General features: G+C 47.6%; 1 protein-coding gene across 1 annotated transcript in view; it reads left to right on the top strand.

The window, feature by feature from the left end:
* LOC128685932 (uncharacterized protein CG43867) overlaps positions 1-26,271 on the top strand; it is a 1,104,857-nt gene that overhangs the window by 479,998 nt on the left and 598,588 nt on the right. Inside the window, exons 3-4 of the mRNA XM_070083118.1 lie at positions 3,650-3,826; positions 13,388-13,471. Coding sequence (XP_069939219.1) covers positions 3,650-3,826; positions 13,388-13,471 — 261 coding nt within the window. The remainder of the gene's footprint in view (positions 1-3,649; positions 3,827-13,387; positions 13,472-26,271) is intronic.

The following is a 26,271-nucleotide window of genomic DNA, read 5'->3' as shown; positions in this document are numbered from 1 at the left end:
TGGGAGCTGTGTCTGGGGTAACTTTGGTATTCGTTTTTTTTTCAGTTAATCATTCTTATTGAGTAATGTATCGGCATGTGTGTATCATACTATGAGCTTTCTTTCCTTTACCATGCTGAAGTTTGTGTTGTCTAGGTTTTCTTTTCGTTACTCATCTGTCAGAGGAGGGAAGACAAGGCTGGGGGTGGTGTGTGCATTTTTACAGGGGAAGGGGTAAATTATGGGGTTGTTATTATTGGGGGGGGGGGGGATGGAGGCGGGCCCTGAGTTGGGCCTGCTAGGTGGGCCGGCGGTGAGCCTTAAGAAGTTCAAGTCTAGGTGCTCCATCTTGCTTCCCCTTCCTGTCCAACAGCTTTTTATGTGATCAGGTGTTCTCTCTCCACTTCTTACCTGTCTCGATCCATGTTTACGTAATGACACTACGTTTCCACTTAAAGTGCTTTCTGTATCCAGATCAGAATACCGGCGAAAAAAAAAAAAAAGATTCTGGAGACAGACCTGTGTGTGACCAGATTAGTTTGATTAAGCGTTGTTGCCTTAGGAGAACTACCCAATGTACTGCAAATTTCTCACCTGGCCTATCTTTTCCTCTCCTGCGCAATCAATGATAGATATACCCTCATGTTCTTCCTCTTCACATCTCCTTCCTGATCTGCCATCAGTCTCCTCAAGTCCATAGATCGTCAGTGACCTTCCTCTTAATTACCTTATTTTTCTCCGGTGGGCCTTGTCTGTCTTCACCGGTTCCCTTGCCGTCTCTTATTACCTTCTGTACTTAATTGTCTCCTGAGAATATCTCTATAAACGACTTTTCTCTCTCGTCCTTTCTGGATCCCTCTGCTCCTTCCTAGTACTGTTCCTCCTATTCTCCTCCTCATTTATTCCATGGTCTTCAACTATTTCATTTCCTCTTCGAGTCTTAGAGCTCTGTCATTAGTCATATCAGTAATATTTACTTGTTCCATAATTTCCTCCTGAAGGCAACTGAACGTCCTCTTCCACTCTGCTCTTTGGACCAGCTATTATCATATCTAATTATTGCCGCCAACTGTCTTCTCTCCCACTTGTGAGCGTTCTTGTGTTTTATTATAGTTTTGCCCTCTGGGTTATACACAAGTGAAACAAAGTTTATCCATTTTCAGCTTTTCCCAGGTATGGAGAGAGTTTTATCATTGATGGCAGGTGGTAGAGTATGATTGTAGTTTGCGTTGTCCGTGTTCAGCAGTGGCTACCCTTTCAGAAGAGGCAAGTGTGTGGGCGTGTGCGTACGTACACATGATCGTACCTACAACAATCATGGTGTAAATGAGACTGTGGAGCAGGACAGGATGGGGAAGGCTTACACCAAGATTAACATAAGCCGGTAATGGGTGAAGCGTGGACTGTGACACACCGCCACACAAGATCCACCTGCTCGTCAACCTACACACTGTTGTCGTCCTTAACTACATAAACATTGTTGATCCCTGACACCACCTCGTCTGGTTGATGACCTCGCTACCGATTAACACTGTCCTCCAGTGTAGAGGATTAATACTGTCAGTGTAGAGGATTCATACTGTCAGTGTAGAGGAATAATACTGTCATTGTAGAGGATTAATACTGTCATTGTAGAGGATTAATACTGTCAGTGTAGAGGATTAATACTGTCAGTGTAGAGGATTAATAGTCAGTGTAGAGGATTAATACTGTCATTGTAGAGGATTAATACTGTCAATGTAGAGGATTAATACTGTCATTGTAGAGGATTAATGCTGTCAGTGTATAGGATTAATACTGTCATTGTAGAGGATTAATAATGTCAGTGTAGAGGATTAATGCTGTCACTGAAGAGGATTAATGCTGTCAGTGTAGAGGATTAATACTGTCATTGTAGAGGATTAATGCTGTCAGTGTAGAGGATTAATACTGTCAGTGTAGAGGATTAATACTGTCATTGTAGAGGATTAATGCTGTCAGTGTAGAGGATTAATGCTGTCACTGAAGAGGATTAATGCTGTCACTGAAGAGGATTAATGCTGTCACTGAAGAGGATTAATGCTGTCACTGAAGAGGATTAATGCTGTCACTGAAGAGGATTAATGCTGTCACTGAAGAGGATTAATGCTGTCACTGAAGAGGATTAATGCTGTCACTGAAGAGGATTAATGCTGTCACTGAAGAGGATTAATGCTGTCACTGAAGAGGATTAATACTGCCAGTGTAGAGCATTAATGTTTTCAGAGTATTAATACTGTCACAGTAAAGTATTAATACTGTCACAGTAAAGTACTGTCACGGTAGAGATTAATACTGTCACAGTAGAACATTAAATCTGTGACTGTAGAGGATTAATACTGTCACTGAAGAGGATTAATACTGTCACTGAAGAGGATTAATACTGTCACTGAAACTGTTACGTGAACTGGATTTTAATCATATTGCGAGTGTATTAAAAATTTGTTAGTAGAACACTCATAACCAGTAACAGGTGTGTCACATGTGTCATAGATGTCACAAGTGTATCAGGTGCGTTACAGGTGTGGCACAGGTGCATCACAGGTGTGTCAGAGGTGCGTCACATGTCTTACAGGTGTCACAGATGCGCCATAAGTGTGTCACAGGTGTGTCACCGATACATCATCAACTCTTGTCAAAATTAAGAGTGCATGTGGCTTGTCATACCTGTGATCAGTGTGCAAAGTTTTTCTCTGGAGGCTCAGCCTGAGACCCATCCTGAGGCCCAGCCTGAGGCTCAGCCTGAGACCTAGCCTGAGACCCAGCCTGAGGCTCAGCCTGTGGTCCATCCTGAGGCCCGGCCTGAGGCCCGGCCTGAGGCCCGGCCTGAGGCCCGGCCTGAGGCCCGGCCTGAGGCCCGGCCTGAGGCCCGGCCTGAGGCCCAGTCTGAGGTTCGGCCTGAGGCCCAGTCTGAGGTTCGGCCTGAGGCCCAGTCTGAGGTTCGGCCTGAGGCCCAGTCTGAGGTTCGGCCTGAGGCCCAGTCTGAGGTTCGGCCTGAGGCCCAGTCTGAGGTTCGGCCTGAGGCCCAGCCTTAGTGGCAGGACTGGTGAAGTGCCTGGTCAACTAGGTTGTTACTGTCACAGGCCTACATAGCCATCACAACCTAGCTGATGTAACATAGCATGACTTTGAACAATGTTTCGCTGACCTGTGAGCGAAACTATAATATAAGCTTACTATATTACACATTTTTTGTTGTTCCATACCTGTGTTACACCTGTCTTTGTTGTACCATACAAGTGCTACACCTATTAACCTGTTAGTGTTTACCTGGAGTTTTACCTGGAGAGGGTTTCGGGGGTCAACGCCCCCGCGGCCCGGTCTGAGACCAGGCCTCATGGTGGATCAAGGTCTGATCAACCAGGCTGTTACTGCTGGCCGCACGGAAGCTGACGTATGAACCACAGTCCGGTTGGTCAGGTACTGACTTCAGGTGCCTGTCCAGTGCATTCTTGAAGACAACCAGTAGTCTATTGGTAATCCCCCTTATGTATGCTGGGAGGCAGTGTGTTAATAACCTTGTATTGACTGTTAGTGGTAATTAATTTGTACTGTCAGTTGTAATTAACTTGTACTGACTGTCAGTGTTAATAAACTTGTATTGACTGTCAGTGTTAGCAGACTTGTACTGACTGTCAGTGTGTGTTTGCAGGTTCGCGTGATGGAGCGGAGACTGGAGTGGAGTGCTGGTGGTGGAGGAGGGAGTGATGGTGGAGGAAGCTCTGGAGGAGGCAGGAGTGAGGGAGTCGATGACATGGACGACCTCCAGGTGGAAATGGTGGAGAAGGAAGCAGTGATCACCACCCTCTCCACCCAGGTGGAGGAGCAGGTGAGTGATGGAGGGACCGGATGGTGGTGGGAGGGAGCAGGTGAGTGATGGAGAGGGATATAGGACTAATACCCCCGTATAATCATGTACTAGTAATGTAGACTATTTCCACTGTGGGTCCTAACAGTCGAACTAGGATGTTATGTACAACACATCACCTAGTTACAGGTACCTACCTACTTATAGGTGTGAGGAGACTTGCCCACACGTCCCACCCAGGAATCGAAGGCAGGTTCCTTCGGTTGTATGGTTGTAACCTTGAGCTCCAGGTGATACTAGCAACTCAGAGAGCTCTAATGAGCACTTCAGTAAGTCCCATCAAGGGCGGAGGCTTAGTGTAGTACTTAATCATGCACTGCACAAATTACACAAACAATTTTCGGCTTTAATCGCACAGAGCACTTGAGACAGAGAGAGAGGGGGGAGGGTAAGAGAGAGAGAGGGGGAGGGTAAGAGAGAGAGGGAGGTGGGTAAGAGAGAGGGAGGGGGGGGAGGTAAGAGAGAGAGAGAGAGAGAGAGGGGGGGGGGTAAGAGAGAGAGGGGAGGGTAGGGTAAGAGAGAGAGGGGAGGGTAAGAGAGAGAGGGAAGGGTAAGAGAGAGAGAGGGGGAGGGTAAGAGAGAGGGGGGAGGGTAAGAGAGGGGGAGGGTAAGAGAGAGAGGAGGAGGGTGAGAGAGAGAGGGAGGGAGGGTAAGAGAGGGGGGAGGGTAAGAGAGAGGGGGGAGGGTAAGAGAGAGGGGGGAGGGTAAGAGAGAGGGGGGAGGGTAAGAGAGAGGGGGGAGGGTAAGAGAGAAGGGGAGGGTAAGAGAGAGGGGAGGGTAAGAGAGGGGGAGGGCAAGAGAGACAGAGAGGGGGAGGGAGGGTAAGAGAGAGAGAGAGAGGGAGAGAAGGTAAAAGGGAGGGGGGAGGGTAGGGTAAGAGAGAGGGGGTAGGGTAAGAAAGAGGGGGAGGGAGGGTAAGAGAGAGAGGGGGAGGGAGGGTAAGAGAGAGTGGGGGAGGGAGGGTAAGAGAGAGAGGGGGAGGGAGGGTAAGAGAGAGAGGGGAGGGAGGGAGGAGAGGGTGAGGGAGGGTAAGAGAGAGAGGGGAGGGAGGGTAAGAGAGGGAGGGTAAGAGAGAGAGGGTGAGGGAGGATAAGAGAGAGAGGGTGAGGGAGGGTAAGAGAGAGGGAGGGAGGGTAAGAGAGAGAGGGGGAGAGTGAGAGAGAGGGGGAGGGTAAGAGAGAGAGAGAGAGACGGGGGAGGGAGGGTGAGAGAGAGAGAGAGAGAGGGGGAGGGTAAGAGAGAGAGAGAGAGAGGGGGGGGAGGGAGGGTAAGAGAGGGGGAGGGAGGGTAAGAGAGGGGGGAGGGAGGGTGAGAGAGAGAGGGAGGGAGGGTAAGAGAGAGGGAGGGAGGGTAAGAGAAAGAGAGAGGGAGGGTAAGAGAGAGAGGGAGGGAGGGTAAAAGAGAGAGGGAGGGAGGGTATGTTAGAGAGAGAGAGGGAGGGAGGGTAAGAGAGAGAGGGGAGGGAAGGTAAGAGAGAGGGAGGGAGGGTAAGAGAGAGAGGGAGGGAGGGTAAGAGAAAGAGAGGGAGAGAGGGGGTAAGAGAGAGGGGGAGGGAGGGTAAGAGAGAGAGAGGGGGGAGGGAGGGTAAGAGAGGGGGAGGGAGGGTAAGAGAGAGAGAGGGGGAGGGTAAGAGAGAGGGGAGGGTAAGAGAGGGGGGAGGGTAAGAGAGGGGGGAGGGTAAGAGAGAGAGAGAGAGAGAGAGAGAGAGAGAGGGGGAGGGTAAGGGAGGGAGGGTAAGAGAGTGAGGGAGGGAGGGTAAGAGAGAGAGAGAGGGGGGGGGGGGAGGGTAAGAGAGAGAGGGAGGGAGGGTAAGAGAGAGGGAGAGAGGGTAAGAGAGAGAGAGAGAGAGGGAGGGTAAGAGAGAGGGGAGGGAGGGTAAGAGAGAGGGAGGGAGGGTAAGAGAGAGGGGGAGGGAGGGTAAGAAAGGGGGGAGGGTAAGAGAGAGAGAGGGGGGGGAGGGTAATAGAGGGTAATAAAAGTTCTGAGCCAGGAGTTTCTCCACCAGAGAACGGTGCAGTTAATGATCAGGGAACTATCACTGCACCTGATCACCTACTGCGCCGAAGTACGAACAGCAGGGACACATCTGTCAGAACTGGTAGAGGACGGGGCAGAGGACGTGGAGGAGGAAGACATCTACAGCGGTCTCACCCTCCACTAACACAGTTCCAGCGGCAGAATCTGAGGACAAATCTGCAAAACACAGGAGGTGCAACAAATCCTAGTCCACCCTCCCAGGCACCTAGGCTGTGCTCTCGCTGTCACCGGAAGGGGCACACTGCCTGCGAGATACCAGGTGTAATTACTGCTACAAGAAAGGACATAAGGAGGACCAGTGTCGGAAGAAAAAGGAACTTGACAGACAGGGCCACCTGTTTAGAGACCTGTTCTCAGAACAAACCAGCAGGATCTCTGAATTGGTGAACACTCTCACACGTCACCCACTTAGCTACTCCTATCCCAGCCCAGCAGGTGGGATTGTGCCTTATACAAGACCACAGACTTACTTCCCTGCAGCTGCCTCAGTACCCTACCTCTCTCAAGGGCAGGCACCTTAAATTCCCTACACACCCACCACCTCAAGCTGACCACTTCATCATGAGGAGCCAGTCTATCAGCATCCTGTCGGCCAACATTAGAGGTTTCATTACTAATGTTGGAGAGCTCACACATAGTTTTGTGAACACTCGACGTCCCGACATGATAGCTGTTGTTGAAACATTTTTGGATGACAGGACTCCAGAAAATTTTGCAAGAATTGCTGGCTACACCTCATGGATGAGAAGAGACAGGCAAGAGCAAGGAGGAGGTGTTGCTGTGTGCTTCTCTAAAAGTGTTCATGCCCAGCACATTGATGTTGCCACCCCTACACATCTTGAAATGATGTTCTTCAAGCTCTGTATAAACACTAGTACCTCTGTACTAGCATGTGCAATGTACAGACCTCAGTGGCAACATGCAGACCCTATCAATTTCCTAATGGAAAATATTGACTCCCTTCTGCTACAACACAACTGTCAACATATTATAATTGTTGGTGACCTCAACCAGCACCTTATACAGAGGGACTTTGATGACCTTTTTGCAGTGTTTGACATGAGAAACTTTGTTGATTTCCCTACTCATATCTCTGGCTCCTCCCTTGACCCAGTAGTGAGTGATCTGGCAGAAGGCATAGTCACTTGTCAACCCCTCGGCTATGTTGGATCGTCTGACCACAAGGCTGTTTTTACGACACTTAAGATCCCAACAGAACGAGGTGAGGAGTCCACACGCACAACCTGGCTATGGGAAAGAGGTAATTGGCCAGCCCTTTGCTCTGAGCTCGCCACCACCGACTGGAATGCTCTTCTCCAAGGGGATGTTGACAACCAAGTGAAAGCCTTCACTGGACACATCCTTAATCTACAACAAGAACACATTCCTCACCGGCAATATGTGACGAAGCCTACAGATCAGCCTTGGTTTGGCTTTCGTTGTAGAGAGGCTGCTACTGCTAAGTACAAAGCATGGCGAAGGTATAAGAGACATCCTACCACCTATAACAGGAACTTGCACATGCAAGCCTGTAGGCATATGGGTGATGTTCAAAAGTGGGCCATTGCTAAATGGGAGGTGGACACTAAAAGAAAGTTAGCATCAGGTAGGGTAGGCTCCAAAACCTGGTGGTCCCTGGTCAAGGACAGACAAGGTTATCTGCCTGATGAACTTATTCCACCTCTAAATCGACAGGATGGGACCACCTCTACTAGTAGTCAAGAGAAGGCGGACCTCTTTGCTGAACACTTTGCTACCAAAATGCAAGTTCTTGATCCAGCAAGGGACCCTCCTTGGCTAGCTGCAAGAACTGTGTCAAAACTGTCAGTGGTGACAATAAGGCAGGAGGAGGTGCATTTCCTACTTAAATCGCTTGACCAAGAAAAGGCTGTGGGCCCAGACAAGTTGAGCCCAAGATTGTTGAGAAGATGTGCAGACCAGCTAGCAGCACCTCTAACTCGCATCTTTCAGCACTGCCTAGTACAGTGTAAATGGCCCTCTCTATGGAAAGAGGCAAATGTAGTCCTTGTTCACAAAAAGAAGAGCAGAGCAGAAATCAGCAACTACAGACCAGTGTCACTCCTGTCAATCACTGGTAAGATCCTTGAGACAATAATCTCAAGACAAATGACAGAGTTTTTTGACTACCACTCACTACTTTGTGATCGTCAATATGGCTTCAGGAATGGTTACTCTGCTGCTGATCTGTTGTTAAACCTCTCCACTAAGTGGCACCAGTCACTGGATGAATCCAAAGTCAGCTGTGTGGTAGCACTGGACATTGCTGGCGCTTTCGACCGGGTGTGGCACCAGGGACTCTTAGCAAAACTTCAAGCACTGGGAATTGCAGGCTCTACGCTATGTCTCCTCAGTGATTACCTTCATGGCAGATCTCTAAGTGTAGTTCTCAATGGAATGGAATCAGCAAGACATCCTATTGGGGCAAGTGTTCCACAAGGAAGCGTGCTGGGTCCATTGTTATGGAATGTCTACTTCAAAGACCTTCTTCATCTCATCCCAGAATCACATGCATATGCAGACGACTGTACACTGACATTCACTTATCCAAGAGAAGAAACGCCAGCTGCTCTAAGCTACATCAATCACCAGCTGAGAGCTATATCAGCTTGGGGAAATAGATGGCAAGTAACATTTGCACCTGAGAAAACGCAAATGATGATCGTCTCTAGGCACCATGATGGTAATGCTGGTGCAGTAGTAAGGATGAATGGGAGGATGTTGGCACCTGGAGAAGAAGTTGATATCCTTGGGGTGAAATTTGACTCCAAACTAACCATGAAGAACCACGTTGTAAATCTTGCAAACAAGGCAGCCAGGAAGCTTACAGCACTTCGCGTATCTCCCATCTGCTTGACAGTAGGGGTTGCAAGATCCTGTACGAGGCACAAGTACGCTCACACCTTGAGTATGCTCCACTTTCTTGGTTTGCCTGCCCCCCCTCTCATCTGCGACTGCTTGACAGAGTAGAGAACAGAGCAAGACGTCTCATCTCTCGCCTGGACCCATCCTGGATAGATCTGTCATTTCAGCAGAGCCTTCAACATAGGAGGGATGTGGGTGGCCTTACTGTTATTTACAAGGCCAATATTGTCAAAATACCACACTTGGATCCACTTCGAGGACAGCGTGAAACAAGCTTTTATGCCACAAGACGGGCAGAAAGCAGCAACTTCACTCTGGCTGTACCCTTCTCCAGAACATCACTCCATCTGAGATCATACATACCCAGGATGACTCGAGTATGGAACACATTAGTACAATATCGTCAAAATACCACACTTGGATCCACTTCGAGGACAGCGTGAAACAAGCTTTTATGCCACAAGACGGGCAGAAAGCAGCAACTTCACTCTGGCTGTAAGTCACTCCATCTGAGATCATACATACCCAGGATGACTCGAGTAAACACATTCGTAAAAATGATGTCAACGAGATAAAGTCAGTTGATCAAATGAAAATGCCCCACAGATGGCTCCAACTTCATCCTGTTCCCTACTTGTATGTCTCATAACAATAAAAATGCTTTCAAATGAGCTGATGTAGGTAACAGCTCTTAGCTTGCCAATAAAGTTAGGAATCCTTAACCTGTAAATAGCTGTCAATAAAGCTAGGGATCCTTAACCTTGTCAAACCCTGTGTAAAAAAAAATAGAGGGGGAGGGAGGGTAAGAGAGAGAGAGGGGGGGAGGGTAAGAGAGAGAGGGGGAGGGAGGGTAAGAGAGAGAGGGGGAGGGAGGGTAAGAGAGAGAGGGGGAGGGAGGGTAAGAGAGAGAGGGGGAGGGAGGGTAAGAGAGAGAGGAGGGAGGGTAAGAGAGAGAGAGAGAGGGGGGGAGGGAGGGTAAGAGAGGGAGGGAGGGAGGGTAAGAGAGGGAGGGAAGGAGGGAGGGTAAGAGAGGGAGGGAAGGAGGGTAAGAGAGGGAGGGAGGGAGGGTAAGATAGAGAGAGGGAGGGTAGGAGGGAGAGAGAGTGAGAGAGAGGGAGGGTAAGAGAGAGAGAGAGGGAGGGAGGGAGGGTAAAAGAGAGAGGGAGGGAGGGAGGTAAGAGAGAGAGGGAGGGAGGGAGGGTAAGAGAGAGAGAGAGAGAGAGGGAGGGAGGGTAAGAGAGAGGGGGGAGGGCGAGAGAGGGGGGGGGGTCGAACGGTCAGTCGGTGTTAGACTGGAGTTAGGTTGAGGTTAGACTAAAGCTACTGAAGTTAAACCGAGATTAAATTGAAGTTACTGAGGTTAGACTGAAGGTTAATTGAAGTTAGACTGAAGTCAGGCTTGGGTTTGAATAATGTTAGACTGAAGTTACTGAGGCTAGACTGAAGTTAGTGTGAGGTTAGGTTGGTAGGGAGGGAGTGGGGGATAGGAGGGGGGGAGGGGAATAGAAAATAGCAGACTGGAAAATTATCTCCATAAAATAATTTTTTTTTATACTTGTCGAACATAACTTTGAAAGTGTCGACTGTTTTGCAAAACAAAAGAATGAGAGTAGCTGGGAACGTAGCGTATCCGAAACTTGATTTTAGACAGCCTAGCTGCGAGGCTGACGAAGTCTCAGTGGCAGTTAGCACCTCAATTTGGTAGTCAAATCTTGTTCAGTTTCAGACAGTTGAGGTTTAATTCTAACCGAAAGTCGAGGCGGCTTTCAGTTCGTCAGTTTGGCAGTCAAATCTTGTCTGGCGCACTGACTAAATGGAAGGTTGTGAAGCCGGGGATTAGCATAGCTGCCACGGGCGGTGGAAAGGATGAGGGGGGGGGGGGATGCTGGAAGAGGAGGGACTCAGGATAGTTGTCAGGACGATGGTGGAGGGATAGGATGGAAGGAAGAAGGTCGCGAGGATTGAAAGAATTATGGAAAGAAGTGTTATTTGGAAGTAATGTAGAAGAGAATCAAAAGGCGCAGGAGTGTGACTGGAACAATACACAACCCGTACATAGAAACTTATAAGGACGTGTCGGTCCCACTTGGTCAAGTTGGACCGAAAGACCGTCATAACTTTCTCATACGTGCGGGTTATTTGCTTAAAGTAGAAGAGGATGCAACGAGGAAATGATAAGTGGGAAGTATTGAAAAGTAGAGTTGAGGGATGGTAGGTAGAAAGGATGGTAGGTAGAAAGGATAATAAGAGGGATGGTAAGTAGGAAGGATGGTAGGTAGGAAGGAAGGATGGTAGGTAGGAGGGATGGTAGGTAGGAGGGATGGTAGGTAGGAAGGATGGTATGTAGGAGGGATGGTGGGTAGGCAGGATGATAAGTAGGAACTAGGGTCGGTAGGAGGGATGGTAGGTAGGAAGGATGATAAATAAGAAGGATGGTAGGTAGGAAAGATAAGTAGGAAGAATGGAAAGTGGAAGGGATGGTCGGTAGGAAGGATGTTAGGTAGGAAGGGTGATAAGTAGGAGGGACGGTAGGTAGGTAGGATAGGAAGGATGTTAGGTAGGAAGGGTGATAAGTAGGAGGGACGGTAGGTAGGTAGGATAAGTAGGAGGGACGGTAGGTAGGTAGGATAAGTAGGAAGGATGGTTGGTAGGAAGGATAAGTAGGAGGGATGGTAGGTAGGAAGGATGGTAGGTAGGAAGGATGGTAGGTAGGAAGGATGGTAGGTAGGAAGGATAAGTAGGATGGACGGTAGGTAGGAAGGATGGTAGGTAGGATAAGTAGGAGGGATGGTAGGAAGGATGATGGGGATGATAGGATGATAAATAGGAAGGATGGTAGGTAGGTAGGTATGGTATGTAGGAGGGATGGTAGGTAGGAAAGATAAGTAGGAAGGATGGTAGGGAGGGAGGATGGTAGGTAGGAAGGATAAGTAGGAGGGATAGGAAGGATGATAAATAGGAAGGATGGTAGGGAGGGAGGATGGTAGGTAGGAAGGATGGTAGGTACGATGGATGGTAGGTAGAAAGTATAATTAGTAAGAGGGATGGTAAGTAGGAAGGATGGTAGGTAGGAGGGATGGTAGGTAGGAGGGATGATTGGTAGGAAGGATAGGTAGGAAGGATGATAGGAAGGATGATAGGTAGGAAAGATGATAGGTAGGAAAGATGATAAGTAGGAAAGATGGCAGGTAGAAAGGATGGTAGGTATGAGGGATGGTAGGTATGAGGGATGGTAGGTAGGATAAATAGGAAGGATGGTACGTAGGAAGGATAAGTAGGAGAGATGGTAGGTAGGAAGGATGATAAATAGGAAGGATGGTAGGTAGAAGGGATGGTAGGTAGGAAGGATGGTAGGAAAGATTAGGAGGGATGGTAGACAGGAAGGATAAGTAGGAGGGATGGTAGGTAGGAAGTATGGTAGGAAGGATGATAAGTAGGAAGGATGGTAGGTAGGAAGGGTGACAAGTAGAAGGGATGGTAAGTAGGAAGGCTGGTAGGCAGGAAGGATGATAAGTAGGAGGGATGGTATGCAGGAAGTATGATAAGTAGGAGGGAAGGATGATAGGAAGGATAAGTAGGAGGGATCGTAGGTAGGAAGGTAGCAAGGATGGTAGGTAGGAAGGATGGTTGGTAGGAAGGATGGTTGGTAGGAAGGATGATAAGTAGGAAGGATGGTTGGTAGGAAGGATGGTAGGTAGGAAGGATGGTAGATAATGACAGAAGGTAGGCAGGATAGATAGGATGGAAAGAAGGAAGGATAGGTATGAGGGAAAGTAGGAAGGATGGGTAGGAAGGATGGGTAGGAAGGACAGAAGATACAGGAAAGATGTTAGGAAGAAGAGATAGGAAGGATGGTAAGTAGGATGGAAGGTAGGAATGATGGTAGATAGGAAGGATTGTAGGTAGGATGGCAGTGAGGAACGATGGTAGATAGAAAGGATGGTAGGTAGGACGGAAGGTAGGAAGGATTGTAGGTAGGATGGTAGGAAGGCAGGAAGGACAGAAGGTATTAAGGATAGGTAGGAAAGATGGTAGGAAGGATGGAACATAAAGGATAGTACTTAGGAAGAATGGAAGGTAGGAGTGATGGAAGGATGATAGTAATGGAATAAAGGATGGCAGGAGTGATGGAAGGATAATAGTAATGGAATAAAGGATGGTAGGAGTGATGGAAGGATGATAGTAATGGAATAAAGGATGGTAGGAGTGATGGAAGGATGGTAGGTGGGGGTGGTTATCAGTTACACGAGTGTTGACGTCTTAAGAAATATTTCCTGGGGTTTCCACTGGGGTTGAACCTTCAAGGAGAGTGGGGGGTGGTGGGGGAGGGCTTTTGATTCAGGTTATTCTCTCCTGCATCAGCTCAAACATTTTTCATTCACTTCCATTCCCGTTCCCAAATGTTTAGCGCTTGCCTGCTAATATAATACAAATGAAAGGAAGAAAATTACCTTTCCTTGGCTAATTGCCTCTCCCCTCACTACCACTATAGAGAGAGAGAGAGAGAGAGAGAGAGAGACAGAGAGAGAGAGAGAGAGCTTAACGAGGGGAAAAGGGGGTAATTTACTCTCACTAATTGCTGCTTGTTTTCTCATTCCCCAGAGACAACTACGGCTGCAGGACGCCAAGAAGGTGGAGGCCAAGGCTGCCAAGATCAAGGAGTGGGTCACTAACAAGCTCAAGGAGGTAACATTAACTTCTAACTTGTCTTTATTGTTTGATGCTTGATGTTATCTCTATCTCTCTCTCTCTCTCTCTCTCTCTCTCTCTCTCTCTCTCTCTCTCTCTCTCTCTCTCTCTCTCTCTCTCTCTCTCTCTCTCTCTCACACACACACACACACACACACACACACACACAGGAGCTCGGACTCGACCCCCGCAACCTCAACTAGGTGAGTACACACACTACCACACACACACACACACACACACACACACACACACACACACACACACACATACACACACACACACACACACACACACACACACACACACACACACACACACACACACACACACACACACACGTACTCATATACAACAGGCCTAGTGTCTAATCGACATGTGCCTAGGACAAAATGGTAACTAACACACACACACACGCACGCACGCACGCACATGAGAAGATAAGTTAGCAAGATTGGACCTAATATATACCGTAAATACATCTGACAAAAGTGAAACAAAGTATGATAGCCTCTTGGGAGCCACTGTTCATACAGTCCTAAACTTTGAGTTCTGGAGGAACTAAAGGTAGAGGGAAATATGGCAGGTAGAGAGTTTAGGAAGTAAGACTTTAGAAGAGCGAACTTCAAGGGATTGAGAGAATTCCTGAATGCAGTGCAGTAAGAAACAGAATTGGAAGGAAAGTCAGCGGATGTGATGGAGAACATAGCTGGAAAATACCGGGAGGCAGAGGAGACCATACCTAAAAGATGATGTGCGAACAACAAAGACAAAGTCTTCGGTTCAACCAGAGATATAGAGAGGAAAGAAAAAGATATACAGCGTGGAAAAAGTACAGAAAGAAAAGGACAGACAGGAACAGAGAAGTGAGTAGATTAGCTAGAAATGAATGTATTAGGGCGAGGAGAAAGGCCGAGAGAATTTGAGAATGACATTGCATTTAAGGCCAAGTCCGGACCAAAACTGCTTCGCAGTCACATCAGGAGAAAAATGACGGAAGGATAAAATAATTCGACTGAAGAAGGAAGGAGAAGAGCTCACGAACAACAAGGAGGAAGTCTGAGTAGTGTTGATAAAAAGATTTGCAGAGGTCTTCTCAGTGGAAATTAGGCCAATACGAGAGAGATTGAAAATATAAGGGGCATCGAGAAGCTCTGGGTAACATCCACACAACAGGGAAATAGGCAAAGAAACTTAGACTAAGGCAGTGGGACCTGACAACGTGTCACCAGTGGACTCTGCGAGAGGGCGCAGAAACATTATCTGAACTCCTAACAGTGATCCACAAGAAGTCAATTGATGCGTGGCAGTTACCAGAGATCTGAAAGTCAGCAAATGTAGTTCCTATGTTTAAGAAAGTAGACAGGCTTCAAACTACAGACCAGTTTCTCTGACATGCTTATCTTGCAAGGTATGGTGAAAATTATCAAGAGAGTAGCAGAACACTTGGAGAAGTGGTTTCATACATAATAACCAGCATAGGTTCAGAGATGGCAGATCTTGCCTTACCAATATGTTGGAGTTCTCTGACAAAGTAAAAGATGGGTGACAGGAGAGGGAAGGGTTGCGTGGATTGCATTTGCTTAGACTACAAGAAAGCAATTTGTACTGTACCTAACAAGAAGCTGGGGCAAAAAACTTGAGATCCAGGCAAGAATAACAAAAGATGTAGTGTGTTGGATCAAAAAGTATATTAGGGGAAAGGAAACAAAAGAGTGGCTGCCTTCAAGAGGGAACTAGACAGATGCTTAAGTCAGTGCCCGATCAGCCGGGCTGTGGTTCGTACGTTGGATTGCGTACGGCCAGCAGTAACAGCTTGGTTGATGAAGCCCTGATCCATCGGGAGGCCTGGTCAAGGACTGGGCCGCGGGGGTGTTGAACTTCGGAACGACCTCCAGGTAGACTACAGGTAGGAAAAAGACGTCAGAATGAGGGATTCCTCAAGGATTGGTATTAGAACCAATACTGTTTCTGATTTATGTAAACGACATATCAGATGGGATTGATTCACTTATATTCCTGTTTCCTGATTATGTAAAACTAATGAGATTGAAAGCAGATGAGGACACGGAAAGGCTCGAAAATAAAAAAAAAAAATCAGAGGATGCAAGATTCCAAACTGATCTTGACAAAGTGCACACTTGGTCAGGTAAGTGGTTGCTTGAATTCAACCCCAGCAAATACGAGGTAGTGAACTTGATAAAGGGGGAAGGCGTCCAGCCACAAGGTAGAGACTTTGGGGACAGAGGCTGCAGACCTCACTCAAGGAAAAAGACCTAGGGGTGAGTATAGTGATTGGTGTATCTCCAGTGGCTCACACCAGCCGAATAGCCTCTACAGTCAGTGTTCTTCTGGCAAATGTAAGAGTAGCCTTCAGGAATGTTAATAAGAATCTTAACAGTCCTTCAGGAATGTTAATAAGAATCTTAACAGTCCTTCAGGAATGTTAATAAGAATCTTAACAGTCCTTCAGGAATGTTAATAAGAATCTTAACAGTCCTTCAGGAATGTTAATAAGAATCTTAACAGTCATTCCGACCCTTTATGCAATATATGTCAGGCTTATCTTAGAGTATGCAGCACCGGTATGGAACCCACATCAGAAAGAACATTAAGAAACTGGAGAAAGTGCAGAAGTATGCAGCGAGACATTCCCGAACTAAGGGGCACGAGCCGAGGAGAGGCTGACGGAACTGAATTTAATGATGTTAGAGGACTGAATAATTAGGAGGGATATAACACAAAATATTCATAGGGGAGCGCTAAACCCATAGGAGTCATACGGGAAATATGTAACCTAGCTTAATCCGCGGAAGAGGTTAGGTTTGTTCCTTGGATCAAGAGCCTCTCAACGGCATCAAAAAAACTGCCTTTGATGGAAGAGGTAAAGTAAGACAGAGACAGGCTGCTTGAGAGGCGGGAAACAAACTCGGCGGCAGAGCTGGAAGTTAGGGACACCTAAGTCATTGGGATGTCAGGAAGTATTTCTTCGGTCTCATGGTGGTTGGGGAGGGTAATGATCTCGATGAAGTGATGGAGGCAGAACCCGTATATAGTTTGGAGAGTAGGTTCAGTAGGACCCACGAGGCTTGGACGTTAAAAGGCGGGTCCAGGATCTAGGACTCGACCCCTGCAACCACAAATAGGTAAGCGCGGGCGTAAACCGTTCTCTCACTCACAAAACAAAACACTAGTTGGCGAAATGTCGTAAATAGATACCCAGGTGTTGTACCTGTGTCTAGTTCCTCATGTAGTCGGTGTTGTATACTAATATTGTAAAGATATCTTTGGGTTGTGTTGAGTCTGGGTGAGTTAAAGATGTGTGCACGGTACTTGCACTCGATATGTGCACGGTACTTGCACTCGATATGTGCACGGTACTTGCACTCGATATGTGCACGGTACTTGCACTCGATATGTGCACAGTGCATGCACTCTGATGAAATGACGAGGATGATGGTGAAATTTAGAAAAGATTTGTTGGAGGAAAGAGCAATCTTGTGCAAGCAGTTCACTGTTGCAGATTGTCAGGGATGGAAGGAGAAAGCTGTTGGGTTTCTCTCTGGAAAATAATAATGGAAAACAACTTAGAATGTCTAAATAAATTTTAATGGAAATTTTAACGCCCATATTAAATAAACCTAACTTTAAAGACAAAAACATAGAGACAAAGTAAAACTGAACAAAAAAAATAAAATTAATGGTCAACCAGAAGAACAAGTAAACATTCAGTACTGTGGCTCTTGTTACTGTTGTCTGTTACTGTGGCTCCTGTTACTGTTGTTACTGTGGCTCCTGTTACTGTTGTTACTGTGGCTCCTGTTACTGTTGTTACTGTGGCTCCTGTTACTGTTGTTACTGTGGCTCCTGTTACTGTTGTCTGTTACTGTGGCTCCTGTTACTGTTGTTACTGTGCCTCCTGTTACTGTTGTCTGTTACTGTGGCTCCTGTTACTGTTGTTACTGTGGCTCCTGTTACTGTTGTCTGTTACTGTGGCTCCTGTTACTGTTGTTACTGTGGCTCCTGTTACTGTTGTCTGTTACTGTGGCTCCTGTTACTGTTGTTACTGTGGCTCCTGTTACTGTTGTCTGTTACTGTGGCTCCTGTTACTGTTGTCTGTTACTGTGGTTGCTGTTACTGTGGCTCCTGTTACTGTGGTTGCTGTTACTGTGGCTGCTGTTACTGTTGTCTGTTACTGTGGTTGCTGTTACTGTTTGTTACTGCGGTTGCTGTTACTGTTGTCTGTTTGGCTTCTGTTACTGTTCTGTTACTGTGGCTGTTACTGTTGTCTGTTACTGTGGCTGTTGTTACTGTTGTCTGTTACTGTGGCTGCTGTTACTGTTGTCTGTTACTGTGGCTGCTGTTACTGTTCTTTTACTGTGGCTGCTGTTACTGTTGTCTGTTACTGTGGTTGCTGTTACTGTTTGTTACTGTGGTTGCTGTTACTGTTGTCTGTTACTGTGGCTGCTGTTACTGTTTGTTACTGTGGCTGCTGTTACTGTTGTCTGTTACTGTGGCTGCTGTTACTGTTTGTTACTGTGGCTGCTGTTACTGTTGTCTGTTACTGTGGCTCTTGTTACTGTTGTCTGTTACTGTGGCTCCTGTTACTGTTGTCTGTTACTGTTACTGTAGCTGTTACTGTGGCTGCTGTTACTGTTGTCTGTTACTGTGGTTGCTGTTACTGTTTGTTACTGTGGTTGCTGTTACTGTTGTCTGTTACTTTGGCTTCTGTTACTGTTGTCTGTTACTGTGGCTGTTGTTACTGTTCTTTTACTGTGGCTGCTGTTACTGTTGTCTGTTACTTTGGTTGCTGTTACTGTTTGTTACTGTGGTTGCTGTTACTGTTGTCTGTTACTGTGGCTGCTGTTACTGTTTGTTACTGTGGCTGCTGTTACTGTTGTCTGTTACTGTGGCTGCTGTTACTGTTTGTTACTGTGGCTGCTGTTACTGTTGTCTGTTACTTTGGCTTCTGTTACTGTTGTCTGTTACTGTGGATGTTACTGTTGTCTGTTACTGTGGCTGTTGTTACTGTTGTCTGTTACTGTGGCTGCTGTTACTGTTCTTTTACTGTGGCTGCTGTTACTGTTGTCTGTTACTGTGGTTGCTGTTACTGTTTGTTACTGTGGTTGCTGTTACTGTTGTCTGTTACTTTGGCTTCTGTTACTGTTGTCTGTTACTGTGGCTGTTGTTACTGTTGTCTGTTACTGTGGCTGCTGTTACTGTTGTCTGTTACTGTGGCTGCTGTTACTGTTCTTTTACTGTGGCTGCTGTTACTGTGGTTGCTGTTACTGTTGTCTGTTACTGTGGTTGCTGTTACTGTTTGTTACTGTGGTTGCTGTTACTGTGGCTGCTGTTACTGTTTGTTACTGTGGCTGCTGTTACTGTTGTCTGTTACTGTGGTTGCTGTTACTGTTTGTTACTGTGGTTGCTGTTACTGTTGTCTGTTACTTTGGCTTCTGTTACTGTTGTCTGTTACTGTGGATGTTACTGTTGTCTGTTACTGTGGCTGTTGTTACTGTTGTCTGTTACTGTGGCTGCTGTTACTGTTCTTTTACTGTGGCTGCTGTTACTGTTGTCTGTTACTGTGGTTGCTGTTACTGTTTGTTACTGTGGTTGCTGTTACTGTTGTCTGTTACTGTGGCTGCTGTTACTGTTTGTTACTGTGGCTGCTGTTACTGTTTGTTACTGTGGTTGCCGTTACTGTTGTCTGTTACTTTGGCTGTTACTGTTGTCTGTTACTGTGGCTGCTGTTACTGTTGTCTGTTACTGTTGTCTGTTACTGTTGTCTGTTACTGTGGTTGCTGTTACTGTTTGTTACTGTGGTTGCTGTTACTGTTGTCTGTTACTGTGGTTACTGTTACTGTTTGTTACTGTGGTTGCTGTTGCTGTTGTCTGTTACTTTGGCTTCTGTTACTGTGTTACTGTGGCTGTTACCGTTGTCTGTTACTGTGGTTGCTGTTACTGTTTGTTACTGTGGTTGCTGTTACTGTTGTCTTTTACTGTGGTTGCTGTTACTGTTTGTTACTGTGGTTGCTGTTTGTTACTGTGGCTGCTGTTACTGTTGTCTGTTACTGTGGCTGGTGTTACTGTTGTGTATATTACTGTGGCTGTTGTGTCTGTTATTGTGGCTGCTGTTACTGTTGTCTGTTACTGTGGTTGCTGTTACGGTTGTCTGTTACTGTGGCTGCTGTTACTGTGGCTGTTACTGTGGTTGTTGCTGTTGTGCCTGTTACTGTGGTTGCTGTTACTGTTGACTATTACTGTTGTGGCTGTTACTGTGGTTGCTGTTACTGTTGTGTCTGTTATTGTGGCTGCTGTTACTGTTGTCTGTTACTGTGGTTGCTGTTACGGTTGTCTGTTACTGTGGCTGCTGTTACTGTGGCTGTTACTGTGGTTGTTACTGTTGTGCCTGTTACTGTGGTTGCTGTTACTGTTCTGTTACTGTGGCTGCTGTTACTGCTGCTGTTTCTGTGGCTGCTGTTACTGTTGTCTGTTACTATGGCTGCTGTTACTGCTGCGTCTGTTACTGTTGTGTGTTACTGTGGCTGCTGTTGCTGATGCGTCTGTTACTATGGCTGCTGTTACTGTTTGTTACTGTGGCTGCTGTTACTGTTGTTTGTTACTGTGGCTGCTGTTACTGATGCGTCTGTTACTATGGCTGCTGTTACTGATGCGTCTGTTACTATGGCTGCTGTTACTGTGGCTGCTGCTACTGATGCGTCTGTTACTGTGGCTGCTGTTACTGATGCGTTTGTTACTGTGGCTGCTGTTACTGCTGCGCCTGGTACTATGGCTGCTGTTACTGCTGCGTCTGTTACTGTGGCTGCTGCTGTTACTGCAGCTGCTATTGCTGCGGCTTTTGTTACTGCTGCGGCTGCTGTTGCTGTGGCTGCTGTACTCCGGCTGCAATTCCTGTGTTAGGGCTGCTGTTACTGTGGCTGCTTTGGCTGCGGCTGCTGTTGCACCTGTTGCTGCGGCTGCTGTTGCTGCTGGGCCTGTTGCTGCGGCTGCTGTTTCTGCTGCGCCTGTTGCTGCGGCTGCTGTTTCTGCTGCGCCTGTTGCTGCTCCACCTGTTGATGCGGCTGCTGTTTCTGCTGCGTTCAACTATTGTTCGAGCGAAACGTGGCATTACACTGTCCATGTTTCTGTGATTCAGCATTTGTCGGCTTCTGCCCAAGCCGCATACCTTAGTAAGCTGTCAGAGAGCTTAAACCAAGCTGCATCCTTTAGTAAGCTGCATCTTTTCGTAAGCTGTCAGCCTAAACCAAACTGCATACTTTAGTAAGCTTTCAGAAAGCTTAAGCCAAGCTAAATACCTTAATAAACTGTTAACAAAGCTTAGAAAAAGCTGCAGACCTTAGTAAGCTGTCAGCAAAGTTGTCACTAATTGGAGGTAAGAGAGGCAGTGGCAGTCGTAATTCTCCTAAATTAAATGAAAGGAACTTGTCCCCCTGGGGAGGGTGAGACTGACTTGTCCCCTTGGGGAGGTAAAGACTGTCTTGTCTCCCTGGGGAGGTAAAGACCGTCTTGTCTCCTTGGGGAGGTAAAGACTGTCTTGTCTCCCTGGGGAGGTAAAGACCGTCTTGTCTCCCTGGGGAGGTAAAGACCGTCTTGTCTCCCTGGGGAGGTAAAGACCGTCTTGTCTCCCTGGGGAGGTAAAGACCGTCTTGTCTCCCTGGGGAGGTAAAGACCGTCTTGTCTCCCTGGGGAGGTAAAGACCGTCTTGTCTCCCTGGGGAGGTAAAGACCGTCTTGTCTCCCTGGGGAGGTAAAGACCGTCTTGTCTCCCTGGGGAGGTAAAGACCGTCTTGTCTCCCTGGGGAGGTAAAGACCGTCTTGTCTCCCTGGGGAGGTAAAGACCGTCTTGTCTCCCTGGGGAGGTAAAGACCGTCTTGTCTCCCTGGGGAGGTAAAGACCGTCTTGTCTCCCTGGGGAGGTAAAGACCGTCTTGTCTCCCTGGGGAGGTAAAGACCGTCTTGTCTCCCTGGGGAGGTAAAGACCGTCTTGTCTCCCTGGGGAGGTAAAGACCGTCTTGTCTCCCTGGGGAGGTAAAGACCGTCTTGTCTCCCTGGGGAGGTAAAGACCGTCTTGTCTCCCTGGGGAGGTAAAGACCGTCTTGTCTCCCTGGGGAGGTAAAGACCGTCTTGTCTCCCTGGGGAGGTAAAGACCGTCTTGTCTCCCTGGGGAGGTAAAGACCGTCTTGTCTCCCTGGGGAGGTAAAGACCGTCTTGTCTCCCTGGGGAGGTAAAGACCGTCTTGTCTCCCTGGGGAGGTAAAGACCGTCTTGTCTCCCTGGGGAGGTAAAGACCGTCTTGTCTCCCTGGGGAGGTAAAGACCGTCTTGTCTCCCTGGGGAGGTAAAGACCGTCTTGTCTCCCTGGGGAGGTAAAGACCGTCTTGTCTCCCTGGGGAGGTAAAGACCGTCTTGTCTCCCTGGGGAGGTAAAGACCGTCTTGTCTCCCTGGGGAGGTAAAGACCGTCTTGTCTCCCTGGGGAGGTAAAGACCGTCTTGTCTCCCTGGGGAGGTAAAGACCGTCTTGTCTCCCTGGGGAGGTAAAGACTGTCTTGTCTCCCTGGGGAGCTTGTCTCCCTGGGGAGGTAAAGACTGTCTTGTCTCCCTGGGGAGGTAAAGACTGTCTTGTCTCCCTGGGGAGGTAAAGACTGTCTTGTCTCCTTGGGGAGCTTGTCTCCCTGGGGAGGTAAAGACCGTCTTGTCTCCCTGGGGAGGTAAAGACCGTCTTGTCTCCCTGGGGAGGTAAAGACCGTCTTGTCTCCTTGGGGAGGTAAAGACCGTCTTGTCTCCCTGGGGAGGTAAAGACCGTCTTGTCTCCCTGGGGAGGTAAAGACCGTCTTGTCTCCCTGGGGAGGTAAAGACTGTCTTGTCTCCTTGGGGAGGTAAAGACTGTCTTGTCTCCTTGGGGAGGTAAAGACCGTCTTGTCTCCTTGGGGAGGTAAAGACCGTCTTGTCTCCCTGGGGAGGTAAAGACTGTCTTGTCTCCTTGGGGAGGTAAAGACCGTCTTGTCTCCCTGGGGAGGTAAAGACCGTCTTGTCTCCCTGGGGAGGTAAAGACCGTCTTGTCTCCCTGGGGAGGTAAAGACCGTCTTGTCTCCCTGGGGAGGTAAAGACCGTCTTGTCTCCCTGGGGAGGTAAAGACCGTCTTGTCTCCCTGGGGAGGTAAAGACTGTCTTGGGTATCTTTAGAGGTGTGTACAGTGAGATTGTCTTAACATTATCTCAGTACTTGCTGTGGGTAACTTGGTGAAACGTTTCGCTTTCTCAGCCGGCTTCTTCAGTCGAGTACAGGAGAATACAACAGTGGAGAAACTAGTAGTTTGATGTGATCAGTCCCTCACCCTAGGTAGGTTGTGGTCAGTCCCTCACCCTGGGTAGGTGGTGGTCAGTCCCTCACCCTGGGTAGGTGGTGGTCAGTCCCTCACCCTGGGTAGGTGGTGGTCAGTCCCTCACCCTGGGTAGGTGGTGTGCGTTCTACACCCTCCTCCCTACGTGTGTGTTTACTAGCCTATATGTACTCGCCTATATTTTGTTGCAGGGGTCGATTCACAGCTCCTGGCCCTGCTTCTTTGCTGGCCGCTACAAGGCCCACTCCTGGCTCCAAGAGCCTTATCATACTTCGGCTTAAAACTTCACTCTCCAGATTGTTTCATTTCCTGACAACTCTATGCCTGTAAAAATACTTCCTAACATCTCTATGACTCGTCAGTTTTCAACTTTCAGCTTTGCCCTTGTGTTCCTGTTTTCTCTCTCAAATATTCTGTTCCTATTCACGTTGTCAGTTCCTTTCAATATTTTGTACGTTGTTATCCTGTTCTTATCTTGTTCTCTAGTGACATCAGGTTGAGTTCCCTTGTCCTCTCCTCGTAGGACATACTCCTACGAGGATTAATCTGGTTGCAAACCTCTGCACTTTTTCCAATTTCTTGATGTGCTTGGCCAGGTGTGGGTGACCCTTTGCTGTTATGTCTCATCTCTGAAACATCCTGTCCTAATTCACCTTGTCGATTCCTCTCAGTATTTTATGTGTCGTTATCATGTCCCCCCTATCCCTCCTGTCCTCCAGTGTCATCAGGACAATTTCCCTTAACTTATTCACGTATGGCATACCCCTTAGCTCTGGGACTAGTCTTGTTGCAAACCTTTGCACTTTCTCTAACTTCTTGACGTGCTTGACCCGGTGTGGGTTCCAAACTGGTGCTGTGTGTACTCGCCTAATTGTGGTTGCAGGGGTCGATACTCGGCTCCTAGCCCCGCCTCTTCACTGAACGTTACTAGGTCTTCTCTCCCTGCTCCATGAGCTTTATCATACCTCGTCTTAAAGCTATGTATGGTTCCTGCCTCCACTACCTCACTTGCTAGACTATTCCACTTCCTGACAACTCTATGACTGAAGAAATACTTCCTGACATCCCTTTACTCATCTGAATCTTCAACTTACAAGTTGTTTCTGTGTCCCCCCCTCTGGAAAATCCTGTCTCTGTCCACATTGTCTATTCCACGTAGTATTTTGTATGTCGTTATCATGTCTCCCCTAACCCTAACTTTGGAACTAACCTTGTCGCAAACCTTTGCAATTTCTCTAATTTCTTGACGTGCTTGTCCAGGTGTGGGTTCCAAACAGGTGCAGCATACTCTAGTATGGGTCTGACGTACACAGTGTACAGTGTCTTGAACGATTCCTTACTAAGGTATCGGAACGCTGTTCTCAGGTTTGCCAGGCGCTCATATGCTGCAGCAATTATCTGGTTGTGTGCTTCCGGAGACGGGCTCGGTGTTATACTCACCCCACGGTATTTCTTCTTGAGTGAGGTATGCAGTCTTTGGCCACCTAGTCTATACTCTGTCTGTGGTCTTCTTTGCCCTTCCCCGATCTTCATGACTTTGCATTTGGCGGGGTTGAATTCAAGAAGCCAGTTGCTGAACCAAGTGTCCAGCCTGTCCAGGTCTCTTGAAGTCCTGCCTGATCCTCATTAACTTCACATCATCTGCGAACAGTGTGTTGTGTATGTGCGTGCATGCATGCGTGCGTGTGTGTGTGTGTGTGTGTGTGTGTGTACTCATCTAGTTGTACTCGTCTAGTTGTGGTTGCAGGGGTCGAGTCTCAGCTCCTGGCCCCGCCTCTTCACTGGCCGCTACTCACACTACCCGCTCTGTGAGCTTTATCATACCTCTCCTTAAAGCTATGTATAAATCCTGCCTCCACTACATCACTTCTCAGACTATTCCACTTCCTGACAACTCTGTGACTGAAGAAATACTTCCTGACATCCCTGTGATTCATCCGAGTCTTCAACTTCCAACTATGACCCCTTGTTGCTGTGTCCCATCTCTGGAACATCCTGTCTGTCCACCTTGTCTATTCCTCTCAGTATTTTATATGTCGTTATCGTATCCCCCCTATCTCTCCTGTCTTCCAGTGTCGTCAGGCCGATTTCCCTTAACCTCTCCTAGTAGGACATACCCCTTTGCTCCGGGACTAGCCTTGTTGCAAACCTTTGCACTTTCTCTAGTTTCCTTACATGGTTGGCTAGGTGAGGGTTCCAAACTCGCGCTGCTTACTCCAGTATAGGCCTAATGTACACAGTGTATAGGGTCCTGTGTGTGTGTGTGTGTGTGTGTGTGCGTGTGTGTGTGTGTGTGTGTGTGTGTGTGCGTGCGCGTGCGCGTGCGTGCGTGTACTTGCCTATTTGTACTCGCCTATTTGTGGTTGCAGGGGTTGAGTCATAGCTCCTGGCCCCGCCTCTTCACTGATTGCTACTAGGTCCTCTCCCTGCTCCATGAGCTTTATCACACCTCGTCTTAAAACTATGTATGGTTCCCGCCTCCACTGCGTCACTTCCTAGGCTATTCCACTGCCTGAGAACTCTGTGACTGAAGAAATACTTCCTAACATCCCTCTGACTCATCGGAGTCTTCAACTAACAATTGTGACCCCTTGTTTCTGTGTCCCATCTTTGGAACATCCTGCCTTTGTCCACCTTGTCTATTCCGTGCAGTATTTTATATGTCGTTATCATGTCTACCCGGACCCTCCTGTCCTCCAGTGTCGTCAGGCCAATTTCCCTTAACCTTTCTTCGTAGGATAATCCCCCTTACCTCTGGGACTAGTTGCAAACCTTTGCACTTTCTCTAATTTCTTGACTTGTTTGACCAGGTGTGGATTCCAAACTGGTGCTGCATACTCCAGTATGGGCCTGACGTAAATAGTGTACAAAATCTTGAACGATTCCTTACTGAGGTATCGGAACGCTATACATAGGTTTGCCAGACGCCCGTACGCTACAGCAGTTATCTGACTGGTGTGCGCCTCAGGAGATGTTTTCGGTATTATACTCGCCCCAAGATCTTTTTTCTTGAGTGAGGTTTGCAGTTTTTGGCCACCTAGACTATACTGTGTCTGCGGTCTTCTTTGCCCTTCCCCGGTCTTCATAACTTTGCATTTGGCAGGGTTAAATTCAAGGAGCCAGTTGCTGGACCAGGCTTGTAGCCTGTCCAGGTCTCTTTGTAGTCTTGTCTGATCCTCGACCGATTTGGTTCTCCTCATTAACTTCACATCATCTGCAAACAAGGACACTTTTGAGTCTATCCCTTCCGTTATGTCATTCACATATACCAAGAACAGCACAGGTCCTAGGACTGACCCCTGTGGAACCCCGCTTGTCACAGGCACGTACTCTAGCACCTCGTCACGTACCATGACTCGTTGTTGCCTCCCTGTCAGGTATTCTCTGATCCATTGTAGTGCCTTTCCTGTTATGTGTGCCTGATCGTCTAGCTTTTGCAG

The sequence above is a fragment of the Cherax quadricarinatus genome, chromosome 9 (genome assembly GCF_038502225.1).
Source record: "Cherax quadricarinatus isolate ZL_2023a chromosome 9, ASM3850222v1, whole genome shotgun sequence".
Classification (NCBI taxonomy): Eukaryota; Metazoa; Arthropoda; class Malacostraca; order Decapoda; family Parastacidae; genus Cherax; species Cherax quadricarinatus.
Note: the sequence above shows the minus strand (reverse complement) of the source record. Positions and strands in the feature narration are given on the sequence as shown.